The sequence below is a fragment of the Vulpes vulpes genome, chromosome 14, assembly GCF_048418805.1.
Source record: "Vulpes vulpes isolate BD-2025 chromosome 14, VulVul3, whole genome shotgun sequence".
NCBI classification, from domain to species: domain Eukaryota; kingdom Metazoa; phylum Chordata; class Mammalia; order Carnivora; family Canidae; genus Vulpes; species Vulpes vulpes.
This window is the reverse complement of record NC_132793.1, coordinates 15,038,906-15,063,953: the sequence shown is the minus strand read 5'-3', so window position 1 is coordinate 15,063,953 and position 25,048 is coordinate 15,038,906. Positions and strand designations below refer to the sequence as shown.

The 25,048-nt window shown below is 50.9% G+C and overlaps 1 protein-coding gene across 1 annotated transcript; it reads right to left on the bottom strand.

The window, feature by feature from the left end:
• Positions 1-1,822: 1,822 nt before the first annotated feature.
• SDC4 (syndecan 4) lies at positions 1,823-22,053 on the bottom strand. Its single transcript, XM_025998721.2, has 5 exons — positions 21,883-22,053; positions 9,789-9,927; positions 8,464-8,510; positions 7,401-7,599; positions 1,823-3,890 (listed from the first exon to the last, which is right to left on the bottom strand). The coding sequence occupies exons 1-5, from the start codon at positions 21,952-21,954 to the stop codon at positions 3,739-3,741; spliced, it is 609 nt and encodes a 202-aa protein (XP_025854506.1). The 5' UTR covers positions 21,955-22,053; the 3' UTR covers positions 1,823-3,738.
• Positions 22,054-25,048: the final 2,995 nt, after the last annotated feature.

The window sequence follows — 25,048 nt, the reverse complement described above, 5'->3', positions numbered from 1 at the left end:
TATTGAGCACTTATTGCCTACTGGGCTCTGACCTACCTCCCTGTAGGCCGTTGGTAATGAGGTAACCGCTGGGAAAAGCTGAAATCCAAGTCCCAAGGTCGTGAGCCCCAGTCTCCCATCACCCGCCATGGACCTAACAGAAATTTCTGAGATAATGGAAATGTTCTCCATCTGTATGCACTGTCCCAGAGCAGCTGGCAGCTAGCTGTATGTGGCTACTGATCACTTGAGATGTGGCTAGCTCATTTTTAAAACATTAAATTGAAATAGCCACATGACAAATAGCTGCTGTGCTGGACAGCAGAAGTCTAACGGAGGTGAGGTCTGTCTGCAAGAACCAGGTTGTGAGGAACAGAGATGCCCTCAAGTCTCACGGGGCTCAGGAAACCAAGGTGTGGCGTGGGGCTTGGGCGGGACTTGGGACCAGACTCACTGCTTCAGAGTGGGGTACACAGGTCCCAAGCAGCCTTGGTGAGGGGGCCTCGGGCCACATCAACCCTCTGATGGGAACTATGGTGGTGGGTAGATTCCTGAGCTCAAATGCCTGGGTTCCAACCCCACCTCTACCATTGGTAAACTGTGTCACTTCGGACAAGTTATGTCACCTCTTAGCTGCAGTGTCCCCACCTATATAATGGGGATCCTAGCAGTACCTACTCGGTGCAATTATTGTGCTGATAAAGTGAGTTCTGTTGTGAAGCAGAGAATGGGTCCTGACACATGCAGGTGACAGGAGGGTTTGCTTCTACTACTACCAGTTCCTCAGTATCCTTCCACGGACCCCGGCCAGGCACTGGGCGGCATGACACTGAGGTTAGACCACCAAAGCCCAAGGCCTAGGAATTTTTTAAATATATATATGTATTATAGTCACAGAGAGAGAGAGAGAGAGAGAGAGAGGCAGAGACACAGGCAGAGCAGAGGGAGAAGCAGGCTCCATGCACTGGGAGCCCGATGTGGGATTCGATCCCGGGTCCCCAGGATCACGCCCTGGGCCAAAGGCAGGCGCTAAACTGCTGCGCCACCCAGGGATCCCAAGGCCTAGGAATTAAGGTTTAACTCTGCAGACAAGCTAAGTGCAGGCTTCCCCCTTGGTAAAAAAGCTCTTACCAGTATCAAGAGAGGCATCAGGGGGGTTTGCCCAGACCCAACTATGGCAATGCCTGCAGCAGCCAAGCAGGTGACATAAGGGACAGCAGGTGGACAGAGATGCTACGTCTAGACAGGATCTTGCCTGTCAGCAACTTCCAACTGTAGCCATCAGCCAGAGTAGCCATATCTTGAATTTTTCCCGAAAGAAGTGGGGAATCTGGATTTATATGGGAAGCATCCTCCTTTTTAAAAATATTTTATTTATTCATGAGAGACACAGAGAGAGGCAGAGACATAGCCAGAAGAAGAAGCAAGCTCCTTGTGGGGAGCCTGATGCGGGATCACGACCTGAGCCAAAGGCAGATGCTTAACCACTGAGCCACCCATGTGCCCCAAACATCATTTCTTTTTTTTTTTCCAAACATCATTTCTATAGTTAGCGCCTAACCCAAGGTTTTTTGTGTTTTTTTTAAAAAACAAAGTGCCATCTAAATTAAATACCAAGGCAAGTGCAACATGCCTATAGGCATCCATGTACATGTTCTGACTCTCTTCCTAGATCCTTTCTTGGCTTCTCACAGCTCTGCCTCCTGTGTCTGGCACCCCTAAGGGCATTTGGTCAAGCAGTCCTCTCAGGCTCCACCGATCTCAATGGTTATAGAGCCCAGAAAGGATGACTTCTCACACACTTTAAAATGACAAGGAAAAAAAATGACAGAGACAGGCCATCTAGAAAGTACCAGGTTTTATTATCTTCTTATTAAAAAAAAAAAAAAAATGAGTAACAGACAACAGTGTGAAGTGGCTACAAGAAGAGGTGCTCACTCCCAACATAACCAGAGGGAAAGGACATGGGTGGGGGAGGTGGGGCGGTGCAGAGGACCCAGCCAGCTGGGACCCTGGGTTGTGGTGGTGAAGGGTGCAGAGGGCAAGGGTGACTCCCCTGTACCCCAGCCAGTGGGGTCAGGAGAAGATGCAGACTGCCCAGGCTAAGCCCCCAGGCCTCTACTTTGTGGACAGAGAGAGTCACAGATAACAAGCTCCAGAGCCAGAGCCCCCATCAGTCCTCCCTCATCCCCCCTTTTCCCTGGGAGACAAAGGTCACCCCAGTAAGGCTGGGGCTGGGACCTGTTAAGCCAGTTTAGTTCTCTAGCACTGAGGCTCAACAGGTGGACATGGTCTCCATCTGCGTGTTCCGTATAGCAGCCACGAGCCATTTATGGCAAATGAGCACTTGGTTAGTGTAAATGAGGAATGAATTTATAACTTTATGTGATTTTAATTGATTTGAATAACCATATGTGGCTAGTGGTCACCATAATGGATAGAACAGCTGTCCAATTTTCTCGTAAATTTGGAGAAAACAAACAAAGGAACACCAGCTGGGATCAAAGCAGAAGCTAGAACGAAGGTAGAACTATCTACCCTCAATTATTCCAGCCCAATCAGGAGAAGGCACCAGGAACGGGGAAGGGGGGAGGAGGCAAAAACCCACTCAGCAACACAAAAATCCACTCACTCAACCATCCAGCCAACTTCAAATGGGACATATCACACTATTTCCTGAAAAAATATATTTATCTATTTTTCTAGAACCAAGAAAGAATAACAATATATTACAAGAAAAGAGACACAAATATCCCACCATCCCCTACATTATATTTTGGGAACTGCTAGAAGCCTGGTTCAGCAAAAGCTACTTCTCAGAGGAAGCAGCTTCAGAAAGGGCCAAGGTCATGAGCAGGGGTGTGTTAAGTATAAAAAAAAAAAAATGGGGAGGGTATTTAAAGAAAAAGAGGGAAGAGGGCCCTGTCTGAAGCTATAAATAGTAAAAAAAAAAAAATTAATAAAAATCATATCTCCGTCTCTTCTCTCATTTTTGAGAAACAAAAATAAAAAACCATTAAATACAAACTTAGCAGGTACTGTGGAAAGTGCAAGAGGAGAACATCTCGGCATCGGCACACTCTTGCCCAGGCAGAGGCTCTGCACCAAGGAATGAACCATTAAGAAAAAATACCCCGCTGAAAGCAGATTTACAAATACTCTGCAAGTCCATTTCAGTATGAACTTTCACTTCTTCTGCCCACCCCCCTCCCCCCAATAAAAAAGGTTGATTTCCCAAAGTCACTTGGAAGAGCCGAGAATGGCTCAAGGTGTACCACAGACTCCTGTAGTGTGGCCACAAGTGCCCTCTGGCAGACACATCATCTCAAGGTACAGAAAGGTTCTTCCTTCTCCCAGCTCCTTTTCACAGAAGGGAGGGAAAAGGTCGCTGGGGGGCAGAGCTCCAGCAGGACTCCTGTACCAGCTTCAGAGGGGCCCTGGGGAGGCAGGTTCAGGATAGGCTGTAAGCTGGGCCCACACGTGAAGTGTGAGATTAAGAAATGATCCAATCCCACACCTGCCTTCAGCAAAGCCAAGTGTTAACCCCATTTTTCTGCCGGGACAATCGAGGCCCAGAGAATCAAGAAGAGGCAGGCAGGAACAGAAGATGAGGTCTCATCTGACACTGGAAACATAATTAGAGCTGGAGATGCCGACAGGTCAGTATTAGGTGGCCCTCCCCCGACCCTAACGTCCACCCTGCAAAATCCTTCGGTTTCCCTCCCCGAGGAGGCCTAAGCCAGTACCCAGGCGGGTGCTTCAGGCATAGAACTCGTTGGTGGGGGCTTTTTTGTAGATGGGTTTCTTGCCCAGGTCATAGGTGCCTTCATCCTTCTTCTTCATGCGGTATACCAGCAGCAGGACCAGGAAAATGGCAAAGAGGATGCCCACGCCGCCACCCACGATCAGAGCTGCAGGGGAAGAACAGGGAGAGCTGTGGGTTAGGGCCTTGGGTACGCTGCCGCTTCCCCCACTCCCCAGTCAGCTCTCTTACAACCAGATCTCCCTCCCCTTGCTGTCGCCTGTGCTACGCATGACCTCATTAACCAGACTGGGTTCACCGTAAGTCACCGAAGACCACAGAGCTAAAGTGGCAAAGCCACCACTCCAACCCACCCCCGCTGGAGCCCACAGCCAGGCACCCGCCCCAGCAACAGCTTAACACTAACTCACTCAGCCAGGGACTAGCAAACCTGCAGGCTGCAAAAATCCACCTAGACATACTCACAGCACAGCCTTGGCACAGCGCGCTGTCTAGAGGGCTCTGTGTGCACACACACCTACACGGGCCTACGCTTCTATTTGCTTTTTTAAAGATCATATTTATTTATTTGAGAGACAGAGAGAGTGAGTGAGAAAAAGAACAAGAGCGGGGGAAGGGGGCAGGGGGAGGGGCAGAGGGAGAAGCAGACTCTCCACTGAGCAGGGAGCCCGATGTGGGGCTCGATCCTGAGATCATGACCCGAGCTGAAGGCAGACACTTAACCGACTGAGCCGTCCAGGTGCCCCTGGGCCTACACTCTACAGACATGTATACAAGTTCTCTATGCACGTAGGTGTACACTACCGAACACAGCTTGGACGTGCTAACACTGCCATGCTACTATGTCAGAGACAATTACATACTGTGGTTTACACTCCTACGTTTGCAGCTCGGTGGTTAAGGCCTAGGACCCACTCCCATTACTCATCACTGGCTGTGTGATGAGGCAAGTTCCTTCATCCCTCTCATTGCAAAATGAAAGCAACAGTAACTTTCTCACTCATCTGTCCTAAGGATTAAATAAACCCACGGAAAGTGCTTAGAACAATGCATAGCATGTGCTCAGTACTTGCTAACTGTAAACCTTTGTGGTTTATATCTGTGTCCCTAGCACCCTGAACTGGGCCTGGCACAACAGTTATGTGCTTAATAAATGACACGCACAGTTCAGCTCAGAAAGAAGCACTGCCCAAGGTTACCTGCTTGCGTCAGGCAGAGGTGCACTGCTAACCTCAGGTGAGCAGCTGTTCTGCATTATGCCGGGCCCGCCTGAAGGGCTCATTCCTGTTTGTTGAGGGGGCAGGGATATTTCCCAGAATCCTTGCTGTGGCAGACTGAGTCCCCTAATTCGGTCTTACTAGGGCTAAGAAGATTAATTTTCCATCCCTGCCCACACTCCACATCTATGCACAGAATGGGGGCAGAATGGCACAGAGGAGCCCAGTGAGGTTCTTTCTTGGCTAAAACTCTAAGAAAAAGCAGCCACAAAGTGACCCCAGGAAATACAAAAAATGCACATGGAATGAGGTACCAACTCTGCTAGTGTTTTTATCACCTTTCCCTGATACCCCTCCAGCTCCTCTCTCAGGACCTTGGTCTGTGCTGGGACTCTCCACTATGTTAAGGTAAAAGGACAGGTTCACAAGTGACTGTGCTACAGGTTCAAATGCCAGGGCTACCACCACCTAGTTTGGTGACTTTGCATAAGTGATTTGGCTTCCCTGAGCCTCAGTTTCCTTATCTGTAAGAGTACAGATAACCATATGTGTCTGATAGGGTTGTGGAGACTCAGTGAGGGGGCACATGGATGAGATGGCACCTAGCAAGCACTTGAGAAACTTCCAGGTGCCATTGAGATGCTGCTGGAACAGAGTCCCACCTCAACTAATGCAACAACATTAACTTCCCACATCAAGATCTTATGCATGTATGATTCTCAACCTGAAGATTTAAGAGATGGCCTGGCTTTGGTTCTGTCTCTTGCTACGTGACCCAAGCTGTGGTTTCCCCATTTACAAGACACACTTGCTTGGACTAGATCAGTGGTTTTTAAATTTTTCTTTAAAAGTAGCAGAACCGGGCAGCCCAGGTGGCTCAGTGGTTTAGTGCCGCCTTCAGCCCAGGGAATGATCCTGGGGACCCGAGATCAAGTCCCATGTTGGGCTCCATGAGGGAACCTGCTTCTCCCTCTGCCTGTGTCTCTGCCTCTCTCTCTCTCCCTGCATCTCTCATGAATAAATAAATAAAAACTTTTAAAAAATAAAAATAAATAAAAGCAGCAGAACCTGGGCACCTGGGTGCCTCAGTGGTTGAGTGTCTGCCTTTGGCTCAGGTTGTGATCCTGGGGTCCTGGGATTGAGTCCCATATCAGGCTCCCCACAGGGAGCCTGCTTCTCCCTCTGCCTATATCTCTGCCTCTCTCTGTGTCTCTCATGAATAAATAAAATCTTTAAAAAAATAAAATAAAAATAAAATAAAATAAAATAAAATAAAATAAAATAAAATAAAATAAAATAAAATAAAATAACAGTACAACCCTTAGTTGGTGAAAGCAAAGCCTTGTGCTAATCCCACATATCCCAGCTAAAAGTGGTTGAAAAAAGATGGGGGATGTTTTACTAAATATTTTGAAGCTTAGGTGACTAAAAGGTCTCTAAGGGCCTCCTGAGTTCCAACAGCATCCCCTACCCTTTCTACATTGCACATAAAGCAGCCAAGGAAAAGTAGAAAGAACACTAAGTACCCCCTCACCAGGCTGGTTCATGCAGATAGACCCTTGGCCTATAAACCCTGGCCAGAAAAGAGAGTTCCCTCTGACAACCCATCCCCAGCTTTGGAGACCCTGAAGCTGTCAGGGAAGGAGAGAGGGAGTGTCAGTCACCACATCCACTGAAGGCCACACCTGAAGCCCCACCCCAGCACAGGGCTTCCACCATGATAGCACCCACCCCTCCCACCTGCTGCCCCCAGTCAAGAACCTATGGTTCTTGCATCAGGCTAAGCACCAAACCCCTCTCTAGGCCTCACAGTGCCTTCATTTGCCATATGAAGGTTTCTGGTATGCCACCTTAAATGAAAAGTCAATGAAGACTCAATGACAGATTATACCAACAAATCAGAAGAGCGCTTTACAGCTTGCCAAATTACTTCAGATTCTAATTTTCATGGAGTTATGACACCAACCCAAGGGGTAGCATTGTACCCATTTACAGAGGAGGAAACTGAGACTCACCTCCTCAACGGAGGTTGGAAAAAGCTGCTCAGCCAAGGAAGGTCACAAGGCTATCAAGTAATAGAGCAGAGGGAAGGGGAGCCCCAGCCCAATCCAGAGGACTCTCTGGACTTTCAGGGGAAATTGATGTTTAATAATTAACTCCCTAGATACCAACCCCAGGCCTATGCAAATGTTTCAAAAACAACACAGAGGGACTTAAGGCAAGTGACAGACTCACAGGCTGTTCTTCACAAGCCTTGATATGCAATTTTTCCTCTCCCTCCCCCAGTCAGAGCCAGCCCCTAGGGAGGTATAGTTCTTGGGGGCCAGGGCACCCTGCAGAGGGCAGGAAGGGTACCAAGGAGCCCAGTGGGCATCCTGTGTCTGCAGCACTACCTTCCTCTGAGTCCTCTCCCCCTTTGAAGTATCTGGTGAGGACCTTACCTGCCAGAACCTCTGTCCTCTCAAAGATGTTGCCGCCCTGCGCAGTGCTGGACATGGACACCTTGTTAGATACATCCTCATCCCCTTCAAAGGGTGAGATCCTTTTGGGGATGACCTCGTTCTCCTCCAATTCCTTGGGTTCGGTGGGGACCCAGCTCCCAGGCCCTGCCTTCTCAGGGATATGATTATCTAGAGGCACCTGGATGGGATGGAAAGAAGAGATCAACACTCAGCATGGTTTGGGGACAAACCCAGGGCAGGGGATGGAAACATTCAGCCAGGGAGGGAGTCTGCCTTTGCCATCTTGCTGGCTGAACCATGTGGTCCTGGAGCACAAAGCAGCACCAACTTCTCATCAATTATGCCATCAAATGCTTACCCTCAACCTTTCTAATAGACTCCCAAATGGGGAATGAATAATGTGACCGAGGGGGCAGGGAAGCAGGTGTTTCTACTCACGGCTGGTAGTGGGTATTTGAGAATAACCACCCCCGCTGAGGGGGTGGCGGGGGGCAGGGGCAGTCTGGCAAAACTGTAGAAATCGCTGGTCCTTTGTCCCTGGGATTCTATCCCAAGGAGCCAATCAGACATTTGAGTGAAAGATGTTTGCTGTAGTGTTATAATTTTAGAATATCAAAAAATCATATACAACTAACTTTTCCATCAGTAAGGGAAAAGTTGTGAACTATGATTATGTGCCTATAAAAATGAGTAGGAAGCACATTTAATTATGTGAGGAAATAAATTCATATAATAAACTCATGACCACTTTCAAGTGAAAAATGCAGCACAGAAAACTGCATATACAATTTGATACTCATGTTGGGAAATACCTAGAAACGCACAGTAAAGGGGCTGGAAACACCTCTAAGTGTTGACAGTGATTATCCCTGCAGGAAGGATGGCCTAGCCATGACCCACAGCTGTGCCTGCCTCTAAGGAGCCAGGGCCACAAATAAAAGCTTTCCTACAGAGTGAGAGGTCAGACCCTCACTTATGGGTCCCTCTCAACAGGTGTCAAAGAGGAACAAGTAGGGAGAGGCAAAAGCACATAACTACTCACCAGGGGCTGGATTACTTCGGGGAAGGTCTGGCGGTGCTCTGAGTCATCTGGAAGGTCAGAAAGGCTGTGTGAGTGTGAATGAAGTCACGTATCTTTAGATAAAGGACCTCCCCCTTCTTCAGCCATGGCTTGAGGGGGTTGGGGGGAGTCCTTACTTATACCAGCCCTCAAATGCTCACTGTATAGCAAGTGACCATTCCCACCCCAGCTTGAATCACCTCATCTGTCAAATGGAGCCCCAAAGACTGGCCTCCCTGGCTCTTTCACAAGAATGCTGAGCAGGTAGGTAGCTGAGCTGATGCTTTGTCAGCTCCAAACCCCTGCTCTGTAATTACGGATCCAGGGGCCAACAGCATCACCTGGGAGCCGGTGAGAAATACAGAATCTCAGGGCTCACTGAATCAGTGTCTACATTTTCACAAGATCCCCACGGGATTCCTTCAAGAAGACTCTAGACTGTAATACTAAATAGTAGGAATTGCAACATTAAAATATGTCCTGAGGACGCCTGGGTGGCTCTGTGGTTGAGCGTCTGCCTTTGGCTCAGGTCGTGATCCCAGAGTCCTGGGATCGAGTCCCACATCAGGCTGCCCGCAGGGAGCCTGCTTCTCCCTCTGCCTGTGTCTCTGCCTCTCTGTGTTTCTCATGAATAAATAAATAAATAAAATAAATAAATAAATAAGTCCTGAGTGGTTGGTATGTGCCAAGAGAGCTTTAACTCAGTCCAATCCCCAAAAGGCTGATTTTTCTATTTTGCAGATTTAGAAACCCAGGCTTAGAGGTCACAGAGAAGCAGTAGGAACTCAAGCCTATGTGACTCCAAAGCTCAAACTTCCAATCGCCACACCATTCTACACAGAGGAGGGACGCCTCTCAGCAGCTGTGTCTGGCCCAGCAGCCAGGGAGTCACAGATGACCATGAACAGCCCTGGCTCCTGGTCCAGCCCCTGGAAGCCTGGGCACCTTCCCCCACACCTCTGCCCACACATGCTCGCAGACTTTTGAGCCGGTCCCTTTCCTTTGCATAGGAAGAAAACACTAACAGTTCTTTCCAGCACCCCCTCCTCAGGGCCCCCAGCCATGGGCAGACAGGTCCAGGCTGGTGGTGCTCAGTAAACCTAGAGCGACAAGTGAACTCAAAGCAACAAATAACTCGCCCAAGGAGGGTAGTCAGAGCTGGAAAAGGGTTGATAGTTACTTTTGTTTCCTCTTTATTGAGACCGGAGGAGCACTGTAGGAAAGTCCCCATAAAAACCCAAATCTCAAGGCAAGCTCACTACCCTCCAGCCCCATGATCCCAGGCCTACCCACCACATCCTCCATACCCAGATCTCCAGAGCCAGACAGTTCAAAATCATCGGGTTCCTGCCCGGGGCCCCCTACATCCTCATCATCTGGGAGGGCTCCAGAAAAGTATCGGCCTTCTAGGAGGTCTTGGGGGTCGATGACTTCGGTCTCTCGGATCTAGGATGAAAAAAGGAGTCACATCAGCCCCCTCAACAGCACCCTGGTGCTCTACAACAGACTCTGAGACCCAAAAGGCAGTGAAGTGGGGATTCAGTAAGATAAGCTGGGGTGCTGGAAGGTATTCAGGCCAGAACCCAGAGACCTAGGTCCTGCACCCCTCCTGGTCCCTAATTTGCTGTGTGACCTTAGGCAAATCTCTTTCCCATTCTAGGCTAATGAAAAATCATAAAGTCAGTAATAATCAGAACATTAAATATTACTTGGTATCGTTTACGGAGTATTTACTCTGTGTCAGTCCCTGTTCTTAACACCAAAGGCAACAGAGGGAAGTGGGGATTTCCTTCTGACACGAGTAGCAGGTGGAAGAATGAGGATCCAGCACAGAGCTGCCAGACTGCAGAACCACAGGGGCTGGAGGGTATGACACTCCGGGGGTTCTAGGATGCAAATGAAGTCATAGCTGATTGACCAGCAGCAGGGAGATGGCTGCTGGTCTTGCCCAGAACAGGACACCTTTCCCAGCTGACTCAGACTGGGCTGGGGCGGATAGGGCTGTCTCACCCACACCCCAGGGCAGCCTCAGGCCAGGAGCTGCACAGACCTGGTGACTCACATGGACATAAGCACGCTCTTGTACTCAACTTTCCAGCATCTCCCACAAATCTGTTCTGCAACAGCCCTGGGTAGGGCAAGGCACCAGAGCGGCACAGTTCTTCATGGACCATCCACTCCAGCACCCACAAATGTCCTCAATCCCTACCCCATGGGGACCCAGCCCATCATATCACAGCAAAATCTTAAGCCCATTTCCACCAATAAGCTTTCAAAGGTAAAGTATCAAGATCCAGGGAGGCAAAGACTTTTCCAAGATCCTATATAGTACGTCAGCTACTCTGTCCCCCCCCTCCCCCGCCACCGCCTCCCCCAACTGCCCCCCCCAACTCACAGGGGTAGGAAACATTCAGCCTATCACTCTTCCTCTTAGGCTTGGGGCTAAGGCTTCCCAAAGAACAGCAGCCCTGAGCAAAGTTCATCCTCCCCCCCCCCCCCACATTAACTCAAATGCAAAAGTGCCTACTATTTGCCAAAAGAGTTAGGGTTTCAATGAAGTTCAGTACACACCCTTCCTCTAAACATTCTCCGTTCTTTTCAGAGCCCCTAACTGTAAGAGATAGGGGCTCTGCTTAGAACCACCAGAAGACCAGCTACAAAGGCCAGGGAGGTCCTGTCCTCTCATTTCACAGAATTTGAGATACTCTGGGCCCTGAACAGGCCAGTGACCTGCCTAGGGTCCCATAACTGAGTTAGGCAGCTCAGAGTAGAGAGGCCAGGTGTCTTTTTCTGACTGAGCCCCAGGCTGTCTTTCACCAGGTTGAGAGTGCCAGGGACACAGTGGGGGAGCTCAAGAAGGAGTATCTGTTCCTAGGACAAGGTAACTGTCACAGGAGCCATCCAGGATCCTCCCGTTACTTCCTCCACTGGCTTCCTTCCTCCACTGGCTTCCGGGGAGAGGCGGGCAGAGCCTGACTGTTGTGCCCTCTTCCACCCCCGCAAGGGCATATGCTGGATTCTCGGAAGGGAGGAAGGTCAGACTAGGGGGAAGGCAGTGGGCACGTAGCCCTCTTCGACCGGATGGGAGAATCTTTACTGAACACTTGCCACACATGGGGGTGGGGAGCCAGAAGGGGTTAAGCCCTGGTTGGGGATGACTTCATGACTCCGGAATCAGGAGCTGCTGAGCTGCTGGTGTTGGAATTCCAGCCCCCGCACACAGCCCCGTGCCTGTGGCTTTGGTTTGGCAGCTCTGGGAGGAAGGCTTCTCAGTGGTGGTTGCGAAACTGTCCCTAGGGCGAGGTCCCTGCGCTCCTACCCCCCAACCCCTGCCACAGATTCCGCCCCCAGGCCCCAAATCTGAAAGAGCAGGACCTCCTGAGCCCTTAGCATGAAGGAGGTCCTCCTGATAGATCTTGTGCAGAAGTAGAACTAGGGCTGCAGGAAGGTTAAGTGGCTTGCCCAGCCACAAGGTCATACTGGCAGAAAGTGGCCACATTGGACCAGAATCCAGGCATGGGTCACCTGAGCCTTTAACCACATATACATGAACCTCTGCACGGACACACATAGAAGTAGAGTGCCCGATCACCCCAGCTAGGAGGGAGCCTTGGGGAGTGGGGGCCAAATCCAGCCCAGGAGAGAAAAATGGTACTATGGCCACTTTGTCGACCTGGCCAGGGAGACCAGACTGGCTGTGGGAGTCATGGCTCCAAGTCCTCGAGACAGGGGGCTGGGGGGTCCCACCACCGTGGGGCACAGTTTCAGGCTTCAGGCAGAGACCCTCCCCACCAATCCTCACCCTCAGGAGCCCTGGAATGTTGTTTACCCGTCCTTCCTTTCTTTAACTATGTGCAAGTGCTAAGGGGTGTTTCAAAACAACCACGGGATTAGCATGCTGATTGGCTGAGAGTTACCAGCTCCCCTGTTACAATAGCTAAACGGAGGCTAAGAGAGGAGGCAGGTATGGCAGCCTGGAAACCAAAGCTGAAACCCAGATTTGCTTGCATTTCAGACCTCTTAGGGGTCGCCTGGTGGTCCCTCCCCTTTCCTTTCTAGACCAGGATTCTGGAGAGGATAAACAGCTTGTCTCAGGGCACCAGAGGTCAGCGGCATGGCTAGAAGTAGACCCTGCCAAGCACCTATTCCAGGGTTCTCAAGCATTAGAGGAGCCAATGTACCCTCCCCTCCAGCAAGTCACGAGGCTTGGAAGAAGCTTTGTGCGGTGTGCTCATGCGAGGACACAGGAAAGCAAATCCTTCTTCAACTTAGAAGCACCCTCTCTTCCCCTCTCTGCCCACGACTCTTGGCAAGAAGTAAATTCCCAAGTGGGAACCCTTTAAGATCAGGTCATCAAAAGAGGCCCAAGCTCCATGGGATCATGGGCAAACATCCCTTTGTGTGTCTGAGAGTGGGGGGTATGCCAACAGCCCTCCCTTGCCTCACCCGCTTTGCAGACAAGGCCCATTCAGTCTGGGGTAGATTTGAAGAACCAGGCCACCCAGCAGCCAGACCCAGCTCTGACCAGAGAGGACTCCACCCGGCTCCTGGCTGAGCCTACTCCATCTGTTCTCCACTCACCCCATCCCCACCCCGGAACTGTGTGTTCATGTGTGCGTGTGCACACACAGGCACCTTCTCTGGGCCCTCAGGTCCCCTTTCTGACAGACCATAACAGAAATCACCAGCTGAATGCATCAGTGTGCCTGGATCCCACAGATCCTGCTTGCCCCAGGGCTGGTGGGCACCTGGGGTTGGTACCTGGTAGTTGAGATGCTGGATGCCTCCCCAGATTATCTACAGAAGAGGGGATAGGTGCTGTCTGTTCTACAGGATCTAACATTTGCCAAGGTATCCGAGGCTACTAAGCCCAATGGTCTCATTTTATAACCCAGCAAACAGATTAAAAGACAAGGGACTTTGCCAAGGTCACCCAAAGCAGTTGGCAGCAGAACTAGACTTAGAACCTAGGTCTCCTGGCTTCAGGCTGGAACTGTCCTCCTTCCCCGCTTCAAGGATTTTGGCTGCAAAACTAAAGGTCTCTGCAAACCCACAGGCCTCAGCTGTCACTCCAGACATATTCCACATTCAGTCCTTACCCTATAGGCATGAAGCTAGGAAAAGGTCACCCACCCTATCCCAAAGTCCTATAGCTTTAGTCACCAAGTAAAGGCATAGGGGCTGGGGTGACTAGCCCAAGCATCCACTACGTGCCAGACACCGAGCTGGATTCTTCTCTCTATGAGTTCATTTTTACTGGCACAACCGTCTTGTAACATGCTCTAGCCATTTTGCAGGAAACTGGCGTGTAGTAATTTACCTAAAGTGACACAACTAGAAAGCAGCGGAGCTGGGTTGTGAACCTAGACCTTTCTCAAGACCATGCCTTAGCCACAACCAGCTTTCTCACTGCCACCCGCGCATCCCCTATCCACCCCAACCCCACACTGCCAGGCCAGGCTCCACCAGGGAGCAAACAAAGGTGAAAGTGATATTGCTTAAACAAAAGAACAAAAACTTGGCTGGGGCACCAGGGAGAAGTTCAGGCTTGGTTAAGTGTGAGCTGGTGGGAGGAAAAGAGACTCCCACTCACCCCCAACCCTCCTGCCCTCAGGCTCCTCCCCAGCAGAGGTAGGGTCAGGAACACACTTGCCCTTTCTTTCAGGAGGTGAGAGACCAGAAGGACAACCTCACAACCAAATTCATGGGCATGGGGGCAGCGGGGGAAGGGAGGTGTGGGTTAAGGACAGTGGGCTCAAACTACTAAACCCACCAGACTGGTCCTGACAGGAAATCCCCAGAAGGGGCCTCTGGTACAGTCACTATCTTCCTCCATGACCCTTTCTGAAGGGTCAGATATCCCCCAGAATGAGCAAACCTGGAAGCCACCATCAGAACTCTATACCCAGGCAGAAATGAAGGATCTGCCAGTAGAGTGGTTACCCACAAGCAAAGCATAGCCTGGCCACTTCCTAACTACAAGAGTCAGGGTATGCATCACATCCCGAACCCTCAGTTTTCTTTTGATAACCAGAGCTAGGAGCAACCTACAAGATGATGAGGATTAAGTGCAATGCATTAGTGTGTGCAAGGGACCCAGCATATGGCCTGGTACACAGCAGGTGCTCAATGAGTAGCAGCTATTATTAATGCCCACCTGCCTTCCTTCTGGCCAAAGGGATTAGTGCTCAAAGGGTCAGAGAGACCTGGGAAAAGCTGTAGAAGCAGTTCCATTACTAGAAAGAAGATGATCAGTGGATGGAAGGATGTGCTTCACAAATCTTGAATTAATGCCTATAAAGGGTATTTATTTTGCTTCTGAGACCAGAGACTTTAACAACCAATCAGCTCCCTTGAAATTGCAAAGGCTCCAGAGACCTGCCCAAGGTCACCAATTTGGAGCACCTGTTCGAAGAGGACAGAGACAGAGGAAACTCAGTTATATCTTTCCAAAAAGAGCAAATGGCAGTGACCAGAGACACCTGACATTCTACACAAGGACCTGTATCCTCGGGGTATTTCCTGACTTGTTTTGGGGACAAAAAAAAAAAATCCAAAAGTCAAAAAGAAACACACACCCATCCAAAATCTGGTGCTCTGGTACCTGAAGGGTTAAGCCAGGTCTGGGGGTGGGGGTGGGGGTGGGGGTTTGAATGTCAGCTCTGCCCACTCCAGGGTCGGGTTACTCTGAACACAATCACTCAGGAGAGAAGCCAGGCCTGGCACTGCCAGCAGCTAACTTTTCACCAACCCCCCAGGGAAACCCATTCCACAGCAAGGGCTCCAGGATCCTGGGGTGCCAGCTAGGAATGGGGGTGGGGTGGGAGCTTCTGCCGCTCTGGACATCCCCCTGCCAGCAGGTGATGGAGACTTCCTCCCTGGGCCTGCCTGCCCACCTGTAAAAGACGGTTCTCAAAGAGACAAGCCTCCCTCTGTCTCGGGCCTGGTAACCAAGCTGGGCACTGCTCCGATTACCGCTGGAGACAGCCAGGAGGGGGCTGGCTCCCTGAGGGCCGCAGAGACAGAGGTGCATTGAAGCTCGGGCTTGTAATCTAGGCAGCAGATCCCAAGTCCCTGCTGGATCTAAGGGCAGGCCGTAAACAAGCCTCCCGTGTTCTCAAGAGCAGAGCCGATAGCCTTGTCTTGGCTGATTAGATCAGCCCTGGGTGCTGGCTTTCTGCCCCTTCCCAGCCTCCCTCCCACACGTGGGGAAGCCACGGCTCCAGCCCGGGTCAGTCTGTCCCATAGACCTCTCCCAGCCGGTCTTCCCCCGGGGAAGGAGTGTCCCTGCTCCCTGTGACCGGCCACGGGTCATCCCTGCCCCCATGCCCTGAGGTCCGAGTGGTACAGCCAGTCCTGCAGGCCTGGCCGCCACCAGCAGGCTCCACCAAGTCACTGTTTCCACACATACCAGCCTCTCCCTGCCTCCCCTTTCCATTACCCCAGGTGTCACCTGACCAGCCACAGCCTCCTCTACTGTGCCAGAGAAAACTGGGGCAGCGGAGCTCCCGCCCGGCCTGAAGGGGGAGGAGGGACGGGCCAGGGAGAGGAGAGGCAGCTTAAAGGGGGTGCTGAGTAGGAGGGACTGGCCAGAGGGTGAGGGTGGTGAGTAACTGGGAGCCCAGAGGTGGTGACAAGGAGCAGGGATAGGTAGGCGGGATTGTAGAAGGCCAAAGCTGGGAAGAACTGTTGAAATCACAGAGTATCTCCTGGGGACTCCGGGAGCCCTCTAGAAAGGATAAAGTTCTAAACCCCAAGAAGTGGAACTATCGGTTTACGTTTTCAGCATGCACACAGCTACCACCCCCCTGAAGCCAATATCTGGTCAGGTTAAGAACCCTGTGTAGCTGCTAAGAATAAACTAAGATGGGACCAGCACTTTACGAGTTTGCCAAACACAGACTATGACCCTTGAATGACACAGGTGTTTTACAGAGAATGCACTGGTAAAGTGACTTATTAACTAACTGCATGTTCCTGGGTGAGCAGCAGAGCTAGGGTGGTGACTCAGGCTTGTCTGGCTGGGAACTTACCCACTTCTAGTCACCCTGCCTCCAGCACACAGGGCCAAAGGGCCTGGCGAGGTGCAGGGACCCGCCTGAAGGTCACCAGTGCATTAATAACTAACCAGTCCAAGAAGTCGGGCTTCCAGTACTTCTAGGGTTAAATCAGGCCCCAACTGTTGACACAGGCCTTCCCCTCCCTCTGTGGGTGCTTTGCACTGAAAACTGGCTTTTCAGACACTGTGTACCTTCCTGTCCACCATCACACCCCCTCTCCAAGGCCAGAGAGCTGCCTGCAATTCACTCAGCCTCCATAGGACTAGAAACTCTGTCCTCCAACGCAGGAGCGCGACCCTGTTCTGTGTGGTGTCCAGGTGGTACAATACCCTTAGCAAGCCCCCATCACCCTCCAGGACGCAAGCTGCCCAGCAAGGGGTTCCTACAGATCCCAGCAGGAGGGGTGGGGCTGCCGAGAACTGGTTCTTGTTTAAATATAAACCCATCTGATAATTAGCAAACAGTCCACTTCTAAAACAAACAAACAGTAGATTCGAACTCCATCCGCCCCACCCTGGACTCCTCCCTTTCCACCTTGCAGCTGTTGGGGGGAGGGAAGAGAGTGTTCCAGGGGGACTGGGAGTAGGATCTTCAATGGTACAGAACCAGCTGGCATCACTATCACTAAGAATGCAGCCTTCCTCCCAGGCACACACTGGGAACTTTATTGCAGGCTTGTCACCTCCTCCCAGCCTCCCCACAGTGCCCAGGAAGCAGAGGCTGGGGGACTGGGTGACATGCCCACAGCCATGTAGCTAGTTAGAGGTGGACTTCACACCTCTGCAAGTTAGGTCTGCCTAAGTCCCAAACCAATGTTCCACTGCTCTCCAGCCAGTTCCAGGAAGCAAGGAGAGGGCATCAGAAAAATCAGAGACTCCTGGGGTTCAATCATATCTGGACTGTACCAGCTTGACTCTGGGGGCTCAGAGCAAGGGCAGCTTCAGTTCTGCTTTAAGGGAAACAAAGCAACACCTGCTCTGCCCAGGCCCAAAGACCAATTCTGAAGACTGGTTGAATTCACACCCTGTCAAAGCCCACCCACAGACAAGGCACTAAGAAGGTCTGACGTCTAGTGCTGGCATTCCCTGTACACCCCCTCAAGGTCCAGGACGCTGAGATACTATCTCTAATAGGCTCTCAGAGGACATGGTAAAACTCTATAGAGCCCATTCCAACACCCCCACCAGAACCATCCTTCGGGCCAAGAGGTTGAAAGGAAATGGGTGACTCAGGCCAGCCACCGCTCTCCTCCAGTGACTCACAGGCCCTGTCCAGCCCCTTCCCCCAATTTTCAATGGTCATTTGGAAATCACACCCACCAATCCAGGAGGCTGAGAACAACTAGAAGCCAAATGCCTCCCTAGAGGGAACTGGGGCGGGAAGCCCAGCCTGGCTCTCCCAGCTCCTCATTCAAGACGGCCCAGCACTCCAAGTCCTTGGAAAAGCCCTCTGTTTCCAGGAGCTGGGGATGGCAGGAGCTGAATGTCTCCACCTCCCTGCACCCCCCCCCCAACTTGTCCTCTTGTTTAGAATCTTTACCAAAGGGGCCAAGAAAGCTCCCCTTCCCCCCATTGGTGTGTTTTTCAGGGCAGGCAGGATCCATGGAGGGGTTTAGTTCAAGGTGGGCTTATTATAGAGTTGGGGACACTGAGTCCCAGAGATAGGGTACATTTACTCAAGGTTACCCTGCAGGTCAAAAGCAGAACTCAAAGTAACTGCCTTCAAAACCAGCCCATTTCCTCATCTGGAATGTCCTCTCCGGGTGCTCAAAGCAGACACCTTGTATTATCAGAGAGACCTAGTGCTGACCTTGGCAAGCCACTATCTTCCTCTGAGCATCAGTTTCCTGTAAAAATGTAGATAATAGGGACGCCTGGGTGGCTCAGCGGTTGAGCACCTGCCTTGGGCTCAGGGTGTGATCCCAGGATTCTGGGATCGATAATCAAGTCGGCATCAGGCTCCCTGTGAGGAGCCTGCTTCTCCCTCTGCCTCTGCCTCTATGTCTCTGCCTCTCTCTGTGTCTCTCAGGAATAAATAAATAAAATCTTTAAAAAATAAACACGTAGAAAATAAAATCTACTTCACAGTATCCCTGGAAGACGTTCATATTAAGTGATAATAATCTCAACGCACCTTTTAGAATGAAGCTACATGCACGAGTTTATTCATTCGTACAAACATTTCCTGAGGACTAACTGAGGAACAAGTATTTCACTGAAGATGAATAGAGCAGAAATTCCCCCCTCCCCTGCCCCAGGGGATGTGTGTGGGTGGAAGTGGTATGTGTGGTCGGGTTGGGGGATGGGGAGTGGGCATACGACTCAGATTTTGGTGGGATATATTTACTAATTCTCTCACAAACTAAGTCTCTTCAAGGGAGGCAATGCCTTAGATGTCCGGGGTTTCTACAATCCCTTCCAAAGAATAGGTATTTATTCATAGAATACTTGAGCCCAGAAGGGCGCTCAAGGTCATTTGTTTCAAACCGCATTTTACAGATGGGGTAATGTCAACCCCACAGAACCCTCTAAACCACGGCCCCAAATATCCTCCGTGGTGGTTCTCTGTGGCTTCTAAGAATTCCAAAGAGCTCTCACTGGCCACTCAAGGGTCCCAGACCCCCTATGCTCCTGCCCTATCCAACCTCAGTGCAATCAAGGAAAGAATTCTCAAGGAGACCAGAAACCTCTCTAAGCTAAAGTACACCTCCCCAGAACCCACGGGGCCTGGTGCCACATCAGGAGGCTGTGCCCCTGGGCGGCAACACTTCTGGGGGGGTCCAGCTCCTAAAACAAGGCTGTCTTTAATTGGCTAGGGAAGGAGTGGCAGGAAGGCAGTCAGGTAGACAGGAAGAACTGGTTTGGGATAGCAAGCCCTGCCAGGGAAGAGACTGGTTGCTCAGACTGGGTTCCCTTCCCAAAACTTGTGGCACCAAGCCCTCGTGGTGGGGATAGGATACCACCCAAGGGGAAGGCAGGCCTTTGGCTTACACCCAAAACTTGGGGAAGGGCCTCACTAGCACTCCTGGAGGCGGACCCTCAGCTCCTTCATCTGGAAAGTGGGTATAATATAATCCCCACATGCTGGGCTTTCTGTGAGGATAAGACGCACCAGACCGGGCACCGGACCCGGCATGTGGAAAGCACCCCACAAATCATAACTGCCATTAGCTAATCCCTTCTCCAGTGGGCCTGTTTCCTCCACCTGTAAAAATCTACCCAGCTATGACTAGGCCTGATTTTTCCGGCCACAATCCTGGCAGTAAGGGGACAGGGGAGGCAAAAGGGGAAGCCCTGTAACCCAATTCGAGGTGGAAGGTCTGTGACATTCCTCAGGAAGGGGAGTGCTGAGGTCAGGATGAGGGAGACCGATACCTCTCTCCGGAAGCAGCTGCTCAAGGGCCAGCTTCTCCCTAGCTGATGATGGGTCACCATGTGTAGGGCTGACACAGCTGCCCTCCCCCAAACCATATCCTTCCGACTGCCCCCAGGACACAGCTGTCTGCTCCTCACCCTGAAGCACCTGCAGACTCAGCAGCCCCTCACCCGGGACTGCCATGTGACCGCCCATGCCTGGGGCTTTCTATTTCCCCCCAGGCTACCCACAGGAGCCAACATGCATTCCTTTGGATGTCTCCCCAGCTGCTTGACTCCAACACATCTCTCAGGGTCTAGTTTAGAGCACTGCACCAGGGAGTAGCGGGTGTGAGCTGGAGTCCTGGCTCAGACATTAACTTTTCCATAAGGTTGCCCATAGTTTGGGGAAGTCGTCACCTCACCCTGGGCCCGTTTCCTTCCACCCCAGAATTTCTTGAGGCTGGCCAGCCCCAAATCTCAACAGATTCTAAACTCTTGAGTTACCTGAGGATGGGACACAAGGGCAGCCCCTCAGAAAGCATCAGACCACAGCTTATCATAAGAGCAGGAACTTGGGAGCCTGGCTGGCTAAAGTTGAATGCCTCAGCCCCATATTAAGCTGTGTGGCCTTGGATAAATTAGCTAACCTCCTCAACCTCAGGACCAATTTAAGGTAAACAGCCGGGCTGTCAGAATTAAAGCTAGTTGATAGGCCATTAGTTAGAACAGCCATTAGAAAGCTATCAGAACACCATAAGGCACACCATAATGTTTGCTATCATCACTGCTTGCCTTCAATTGTGCTGGCAGGTTATTCTCGGGGTCTCATGCATTCCTCAACAGAAGCCAGCCAGGCAGAAAGGGCTTTCCTCCAAGCAAGCCCAGAGAAAAAGGAGCCCCATAAAGGAATCCACAATGATAAAACTCCACAGACTTCCTCTGTCTAAAAGGGGGGAGGGGGGGCTTAAGGCATGAAGGGGGCTCGGGGCTGGGGTTCTTGGGGGGACAGATAGCCTCTCCCATCAATTCCTGCTCCCCCAACTTCCCAGATGGGGAAGCCACCCTCCTCCCCCGCTGGTCGCTGGGATGAATGGAGCTTCTGGTGGCCTAGGGCTTTGTAAACTAAGACAGAGACCAGCGGGCGAGTGAGAAGAGCTTCTCGGTGCTCACTGTAGCCTTCCCTCCCCCAACCCCCTTTACTCCACCCCAGGTGGGTACTCCGATTTCCCGAGCGAGCGCAGTTCAGCAGAAATAAACAGAATTCTCGCAGAAAGCAGAGGTTCAACTCTTGGTGAAACGCCGGGCCCAGACCATCCCTCCCCGTCCGCCCTAGAAGGATCAGAGTCTCAACTTTGGAGGGACCCCAAAGAAGCACTGGTCATCTCCTGCTGCGCTCGCCCGGCCCGTGTGCAGATGGGGAAACTGACACTCAGAAGGGGGGCAGGGCCTTGCCCGGTCACCAGCCAGGGGTAGGGCTGGGGCCGGACCTGTGGTCAGGGCTCAGCTCCTCACTCCCCGTGTGTGAAACAGGCCCCGCACAAGCGTCCCCCTCCCCCTTCCGAGCACACGCCACCCCCCCGTCCCCAGGCCCGGTCGGATTCCAGAGCAGCCGCTCGGGCGCTCACGGACGGCGAGCAGGGGGGTCCGCGACTCAGAGCCTGCCCCGGGGTCACCAGGGAAGGGCGCGAGTGTGGGGGGAGAAGAGGTGACACCGGCTTAGTCACGTCCGAGCCCGGAGCGCGCGGCGGGGCCGAGGCCAGGGGAGGCGGGAAGAGCAACAGGCTGGGGCGCACGTTCGCGCGGGGGAGCCGCCCCGGCCCGGAGCCTCCCCGTCACCCCGGAGCCAAGTTTCCAGCAAAGTTTCCCCAGCCCCGGCGTCTAGTTGGGGGCGGCGCGGCCCCCTGAGCGCCACCCCCCATCTCAGGCCCCCAGGAACAAAGGAGGCAGCGGGCCGCCCCCTCCCCCCGGGATGCCCCGGCACCTACCGATTCCGCGGTGGCGGCGGGGGAGCCCACGACCAGCAGCAGCAGCAGCGCGAGCAGGCGGGCGGAGGCCATGGCACCGCGGTCCGCAGAGGGCGCGCAGGCGAGTGGCCCCGGCGGGCGTGCGGCCCCTCTTATAGGCGGTGACCGGCCCCGCCCCGGCCCCGCCCCGCCCCGCCCCGCCGCCGCGCCCCGCCCGGAATTCCCCCGCGAAAGCTGGGCCTCGGGGCGCTCCGGCCGCCCACGCGGCTGGAAACCCCGAGGGACCCGCCCCGCGCGCACCCGCCCGCTCCAGATCCACCCCGAGTCCCTGTCCCATTTACTCTTCGGATGTCCTCCCAGGCAGGCCCCCGGGGAGCACTGCGTCTAACCTCGTTTTATACCTGGGGAAACTGAGGCCACGGACTCGCCCAGGGTCTTCCCTGGAGGCGGGCGCTCCCCAAACCCGCTACACTCCCCCCCCCCCCAGGGTACCGAGCACATTCTAAATGGGACGTGAACGTGCATAGGCTTGAGGGGTCAGCAAACTTTTCCTGTAAAGAGCTAAATAGCTCAATCTTTGCAGGCCATTCGGTGTCTTGTCATACTCCAGCTTCGCAGCTCGAAAGCAGCCACAAATACTTGAAAGAAAGAACGCGGCTGTGTTCTGATGAAACACTATTTATGGAACACTGAAATTCGTATTTCGTATAATTTTTAGGTGTCACGAAATATCATCCTTGTTTTGATTTTCTCCCTATTTAAAAATGTGCAAGCCATTTTTTAGCAGCAGGCTGAACAAAAACCAAGGGTACCCCATCAGGGTAGACTTTTTGGTCTTACCATGGCTGACTTCTGTTTTAAGGGATTTCTTTTTCCAGATTTTGAACTTCAGAAAAAGTTCCGTCTCTCAGAACTAGTCTGCGAGTCTATCCCAGATCTGCTTCCACCCTTTGTAAAAGAAGTTTGGGTTGGCCTTACCACTACACCACCGCCCCCCCCCCCCCCCAAGCTGTAGGGAAGGGTTGGAGGTGGAAATCCTCTGGGGGTCTCCAGGTACAGATACTGTTAGAATGACTAGGAGGAAGCATCATATCACAATTAATCAAAGTACCAAAGGTGACTAGACTGGTCTCTCACCCTGATTGATTTCTTCCCCCCCCCCCCCCCCCCCCGATTGATTTCTGTGTGTATCCTTCTAAGGCAGAGGTTCAGCTTCATAACCAGGGTATTTTGGCCTCTGTTGGCAAACTGAATTCATATACTTTGCGGAGTAGAGAGTTGGGAGTGATTTCTCCTCTTCCCTCAATTATTAGCAAAAGGATGAAAACCTCACGCTGGAGAGATCCGACTGTAAAGCAAGCTTCAAATGTGGATCCTATTTTTCCCCAGGGATTTAAAGGTAAGCAATTTTTTTCCAATTTTTTTCGCCAAACCCTTTCCTAGGATTGAGAAATCTGTTGAGAAAATGAGTGGATTTCACGTCAGAATAAGATATTCTTTCGCAAGTCGGATGGTTTTTGCAATCTTTGCTTTCCACACAATCCCAGGAGGGCCTAAAATAGTTGTTAGTACGTAGATCATTAAAATAATTTTTGATGATAGGTCACTATGCATTTTTGGTTATCTGTCAACACATCGCTATAACAAAACTCCTTTTATTCCCACCAACTTCTTACAGCCAGTGGTGTGCTGATAAATGTTTAACAATAGGTTGGGGGAAGCAAGAAGTGCTAATTTGTACCATTTGTCAATTTCTGTGGTATAAATACTCCCACCTGATTTCAAATTCCCAGTGTGATGTCATTGAACACAGAGTTGGTTAGAGATGAGCAGTATTTCTACCACACATAGTGCAAAATAATAGGTGCAAATAATATCAAAAGCATGGATAACAATAAGATCTAATGAAATAGGAGATCCCTGGGTGGCGCAGCGGTTTGGCGCCTGCCTTTGGCCTAGGGCGCGATCCTGGAGACCTGGGATCGAATCCCACATCGGGCTCCTGGTGTATGGAGCCTGCTTCTCCCTCTGCCTATGTCTCTGCCTCTCTCTCTCTCTCTGTGACTATCATAAATAAATAAAATTAAAAAAAAAAAAAAGATCTAATGAAATAACTAGGAAGTCATGAGTCTTGAGTACAAAGTGTTTCCTTTGTTTTTAATATAGTTTATTTAATTATAAGTTTATATAATTTAATTTTTAGTAATGGTCATGTTCCCTAAAGTGCCTAGCCTCTGTGGGTGCCTAAATCACCCACAACAATTGAACCAATACAATCTGACTCTGGCACCCACTGCTTGACAGCTATAAAAAATTAAAAGTAGAAATAAAATTATTGCTAAAGTCTGTCTCATTCTTGCACAAGCAATATCCCTCCAGAGCCATGTGGATGAATGGGGAAGGAAACATTACTCAGTACTTTTTTTGTTTAATAATTATTTATCAAAATTTGTAGAACTGGTTTCACCAGTGTATACATATGTCAAATTGCACACTTTAAATATGTGTAGTTCATTTTCATAAAACTGAAATGTTTTATCTCCAAAATACCATTAAAAATGCTCTTAGGACTTCAAAAAACTGTAATATATTTAAACTGCTTTGATCAATTGTGTTTTTATGGGGATACCTGGGTGGCTCAGTAGTTGGGTGTTTGCCTTCACCTCAGGGCGTGATCCCTGATTCCTGGGATCCAGTCCCACATTGGGCTCCTTGCATGGAGCCTGCTTCTCCTTCCTCGGCCTGTGTCTCTGCCTCTCTCTCTGTGTCTCTCATGAATAAATAAAATCTTTTTAAAAAGATTGTGTTTTCATGATAATTGTAATGATAGAGAATTTGAATACCTAGTCGTAAGGTCATGGAAGGTAAAATAATGATTCGATTTATGTAATTCTTTTTAGGCAGAAAAGTATGATAGTGCTATCAATAAGCTATTTAAGCATTTAAGAATAACATTATTGGTTAGGTACCTGGCTGGCCCAGTCTGTAGAGCATTCAACTTTTAATCTCAGGATCATGAGTTCAAGCTCCCTATGCTGGAGGGGTGAAAAAAAAATTATGGTAAAATGTTTATGTGCTGAAACATGGAGTGGATATTTGAGTTTGAATAGAAAAAAGAATGATGTGAAATTTCCATTAGAGAAGAGCCTATTCATGATTGATTGATTTTGTGATCTCTACACCCAAA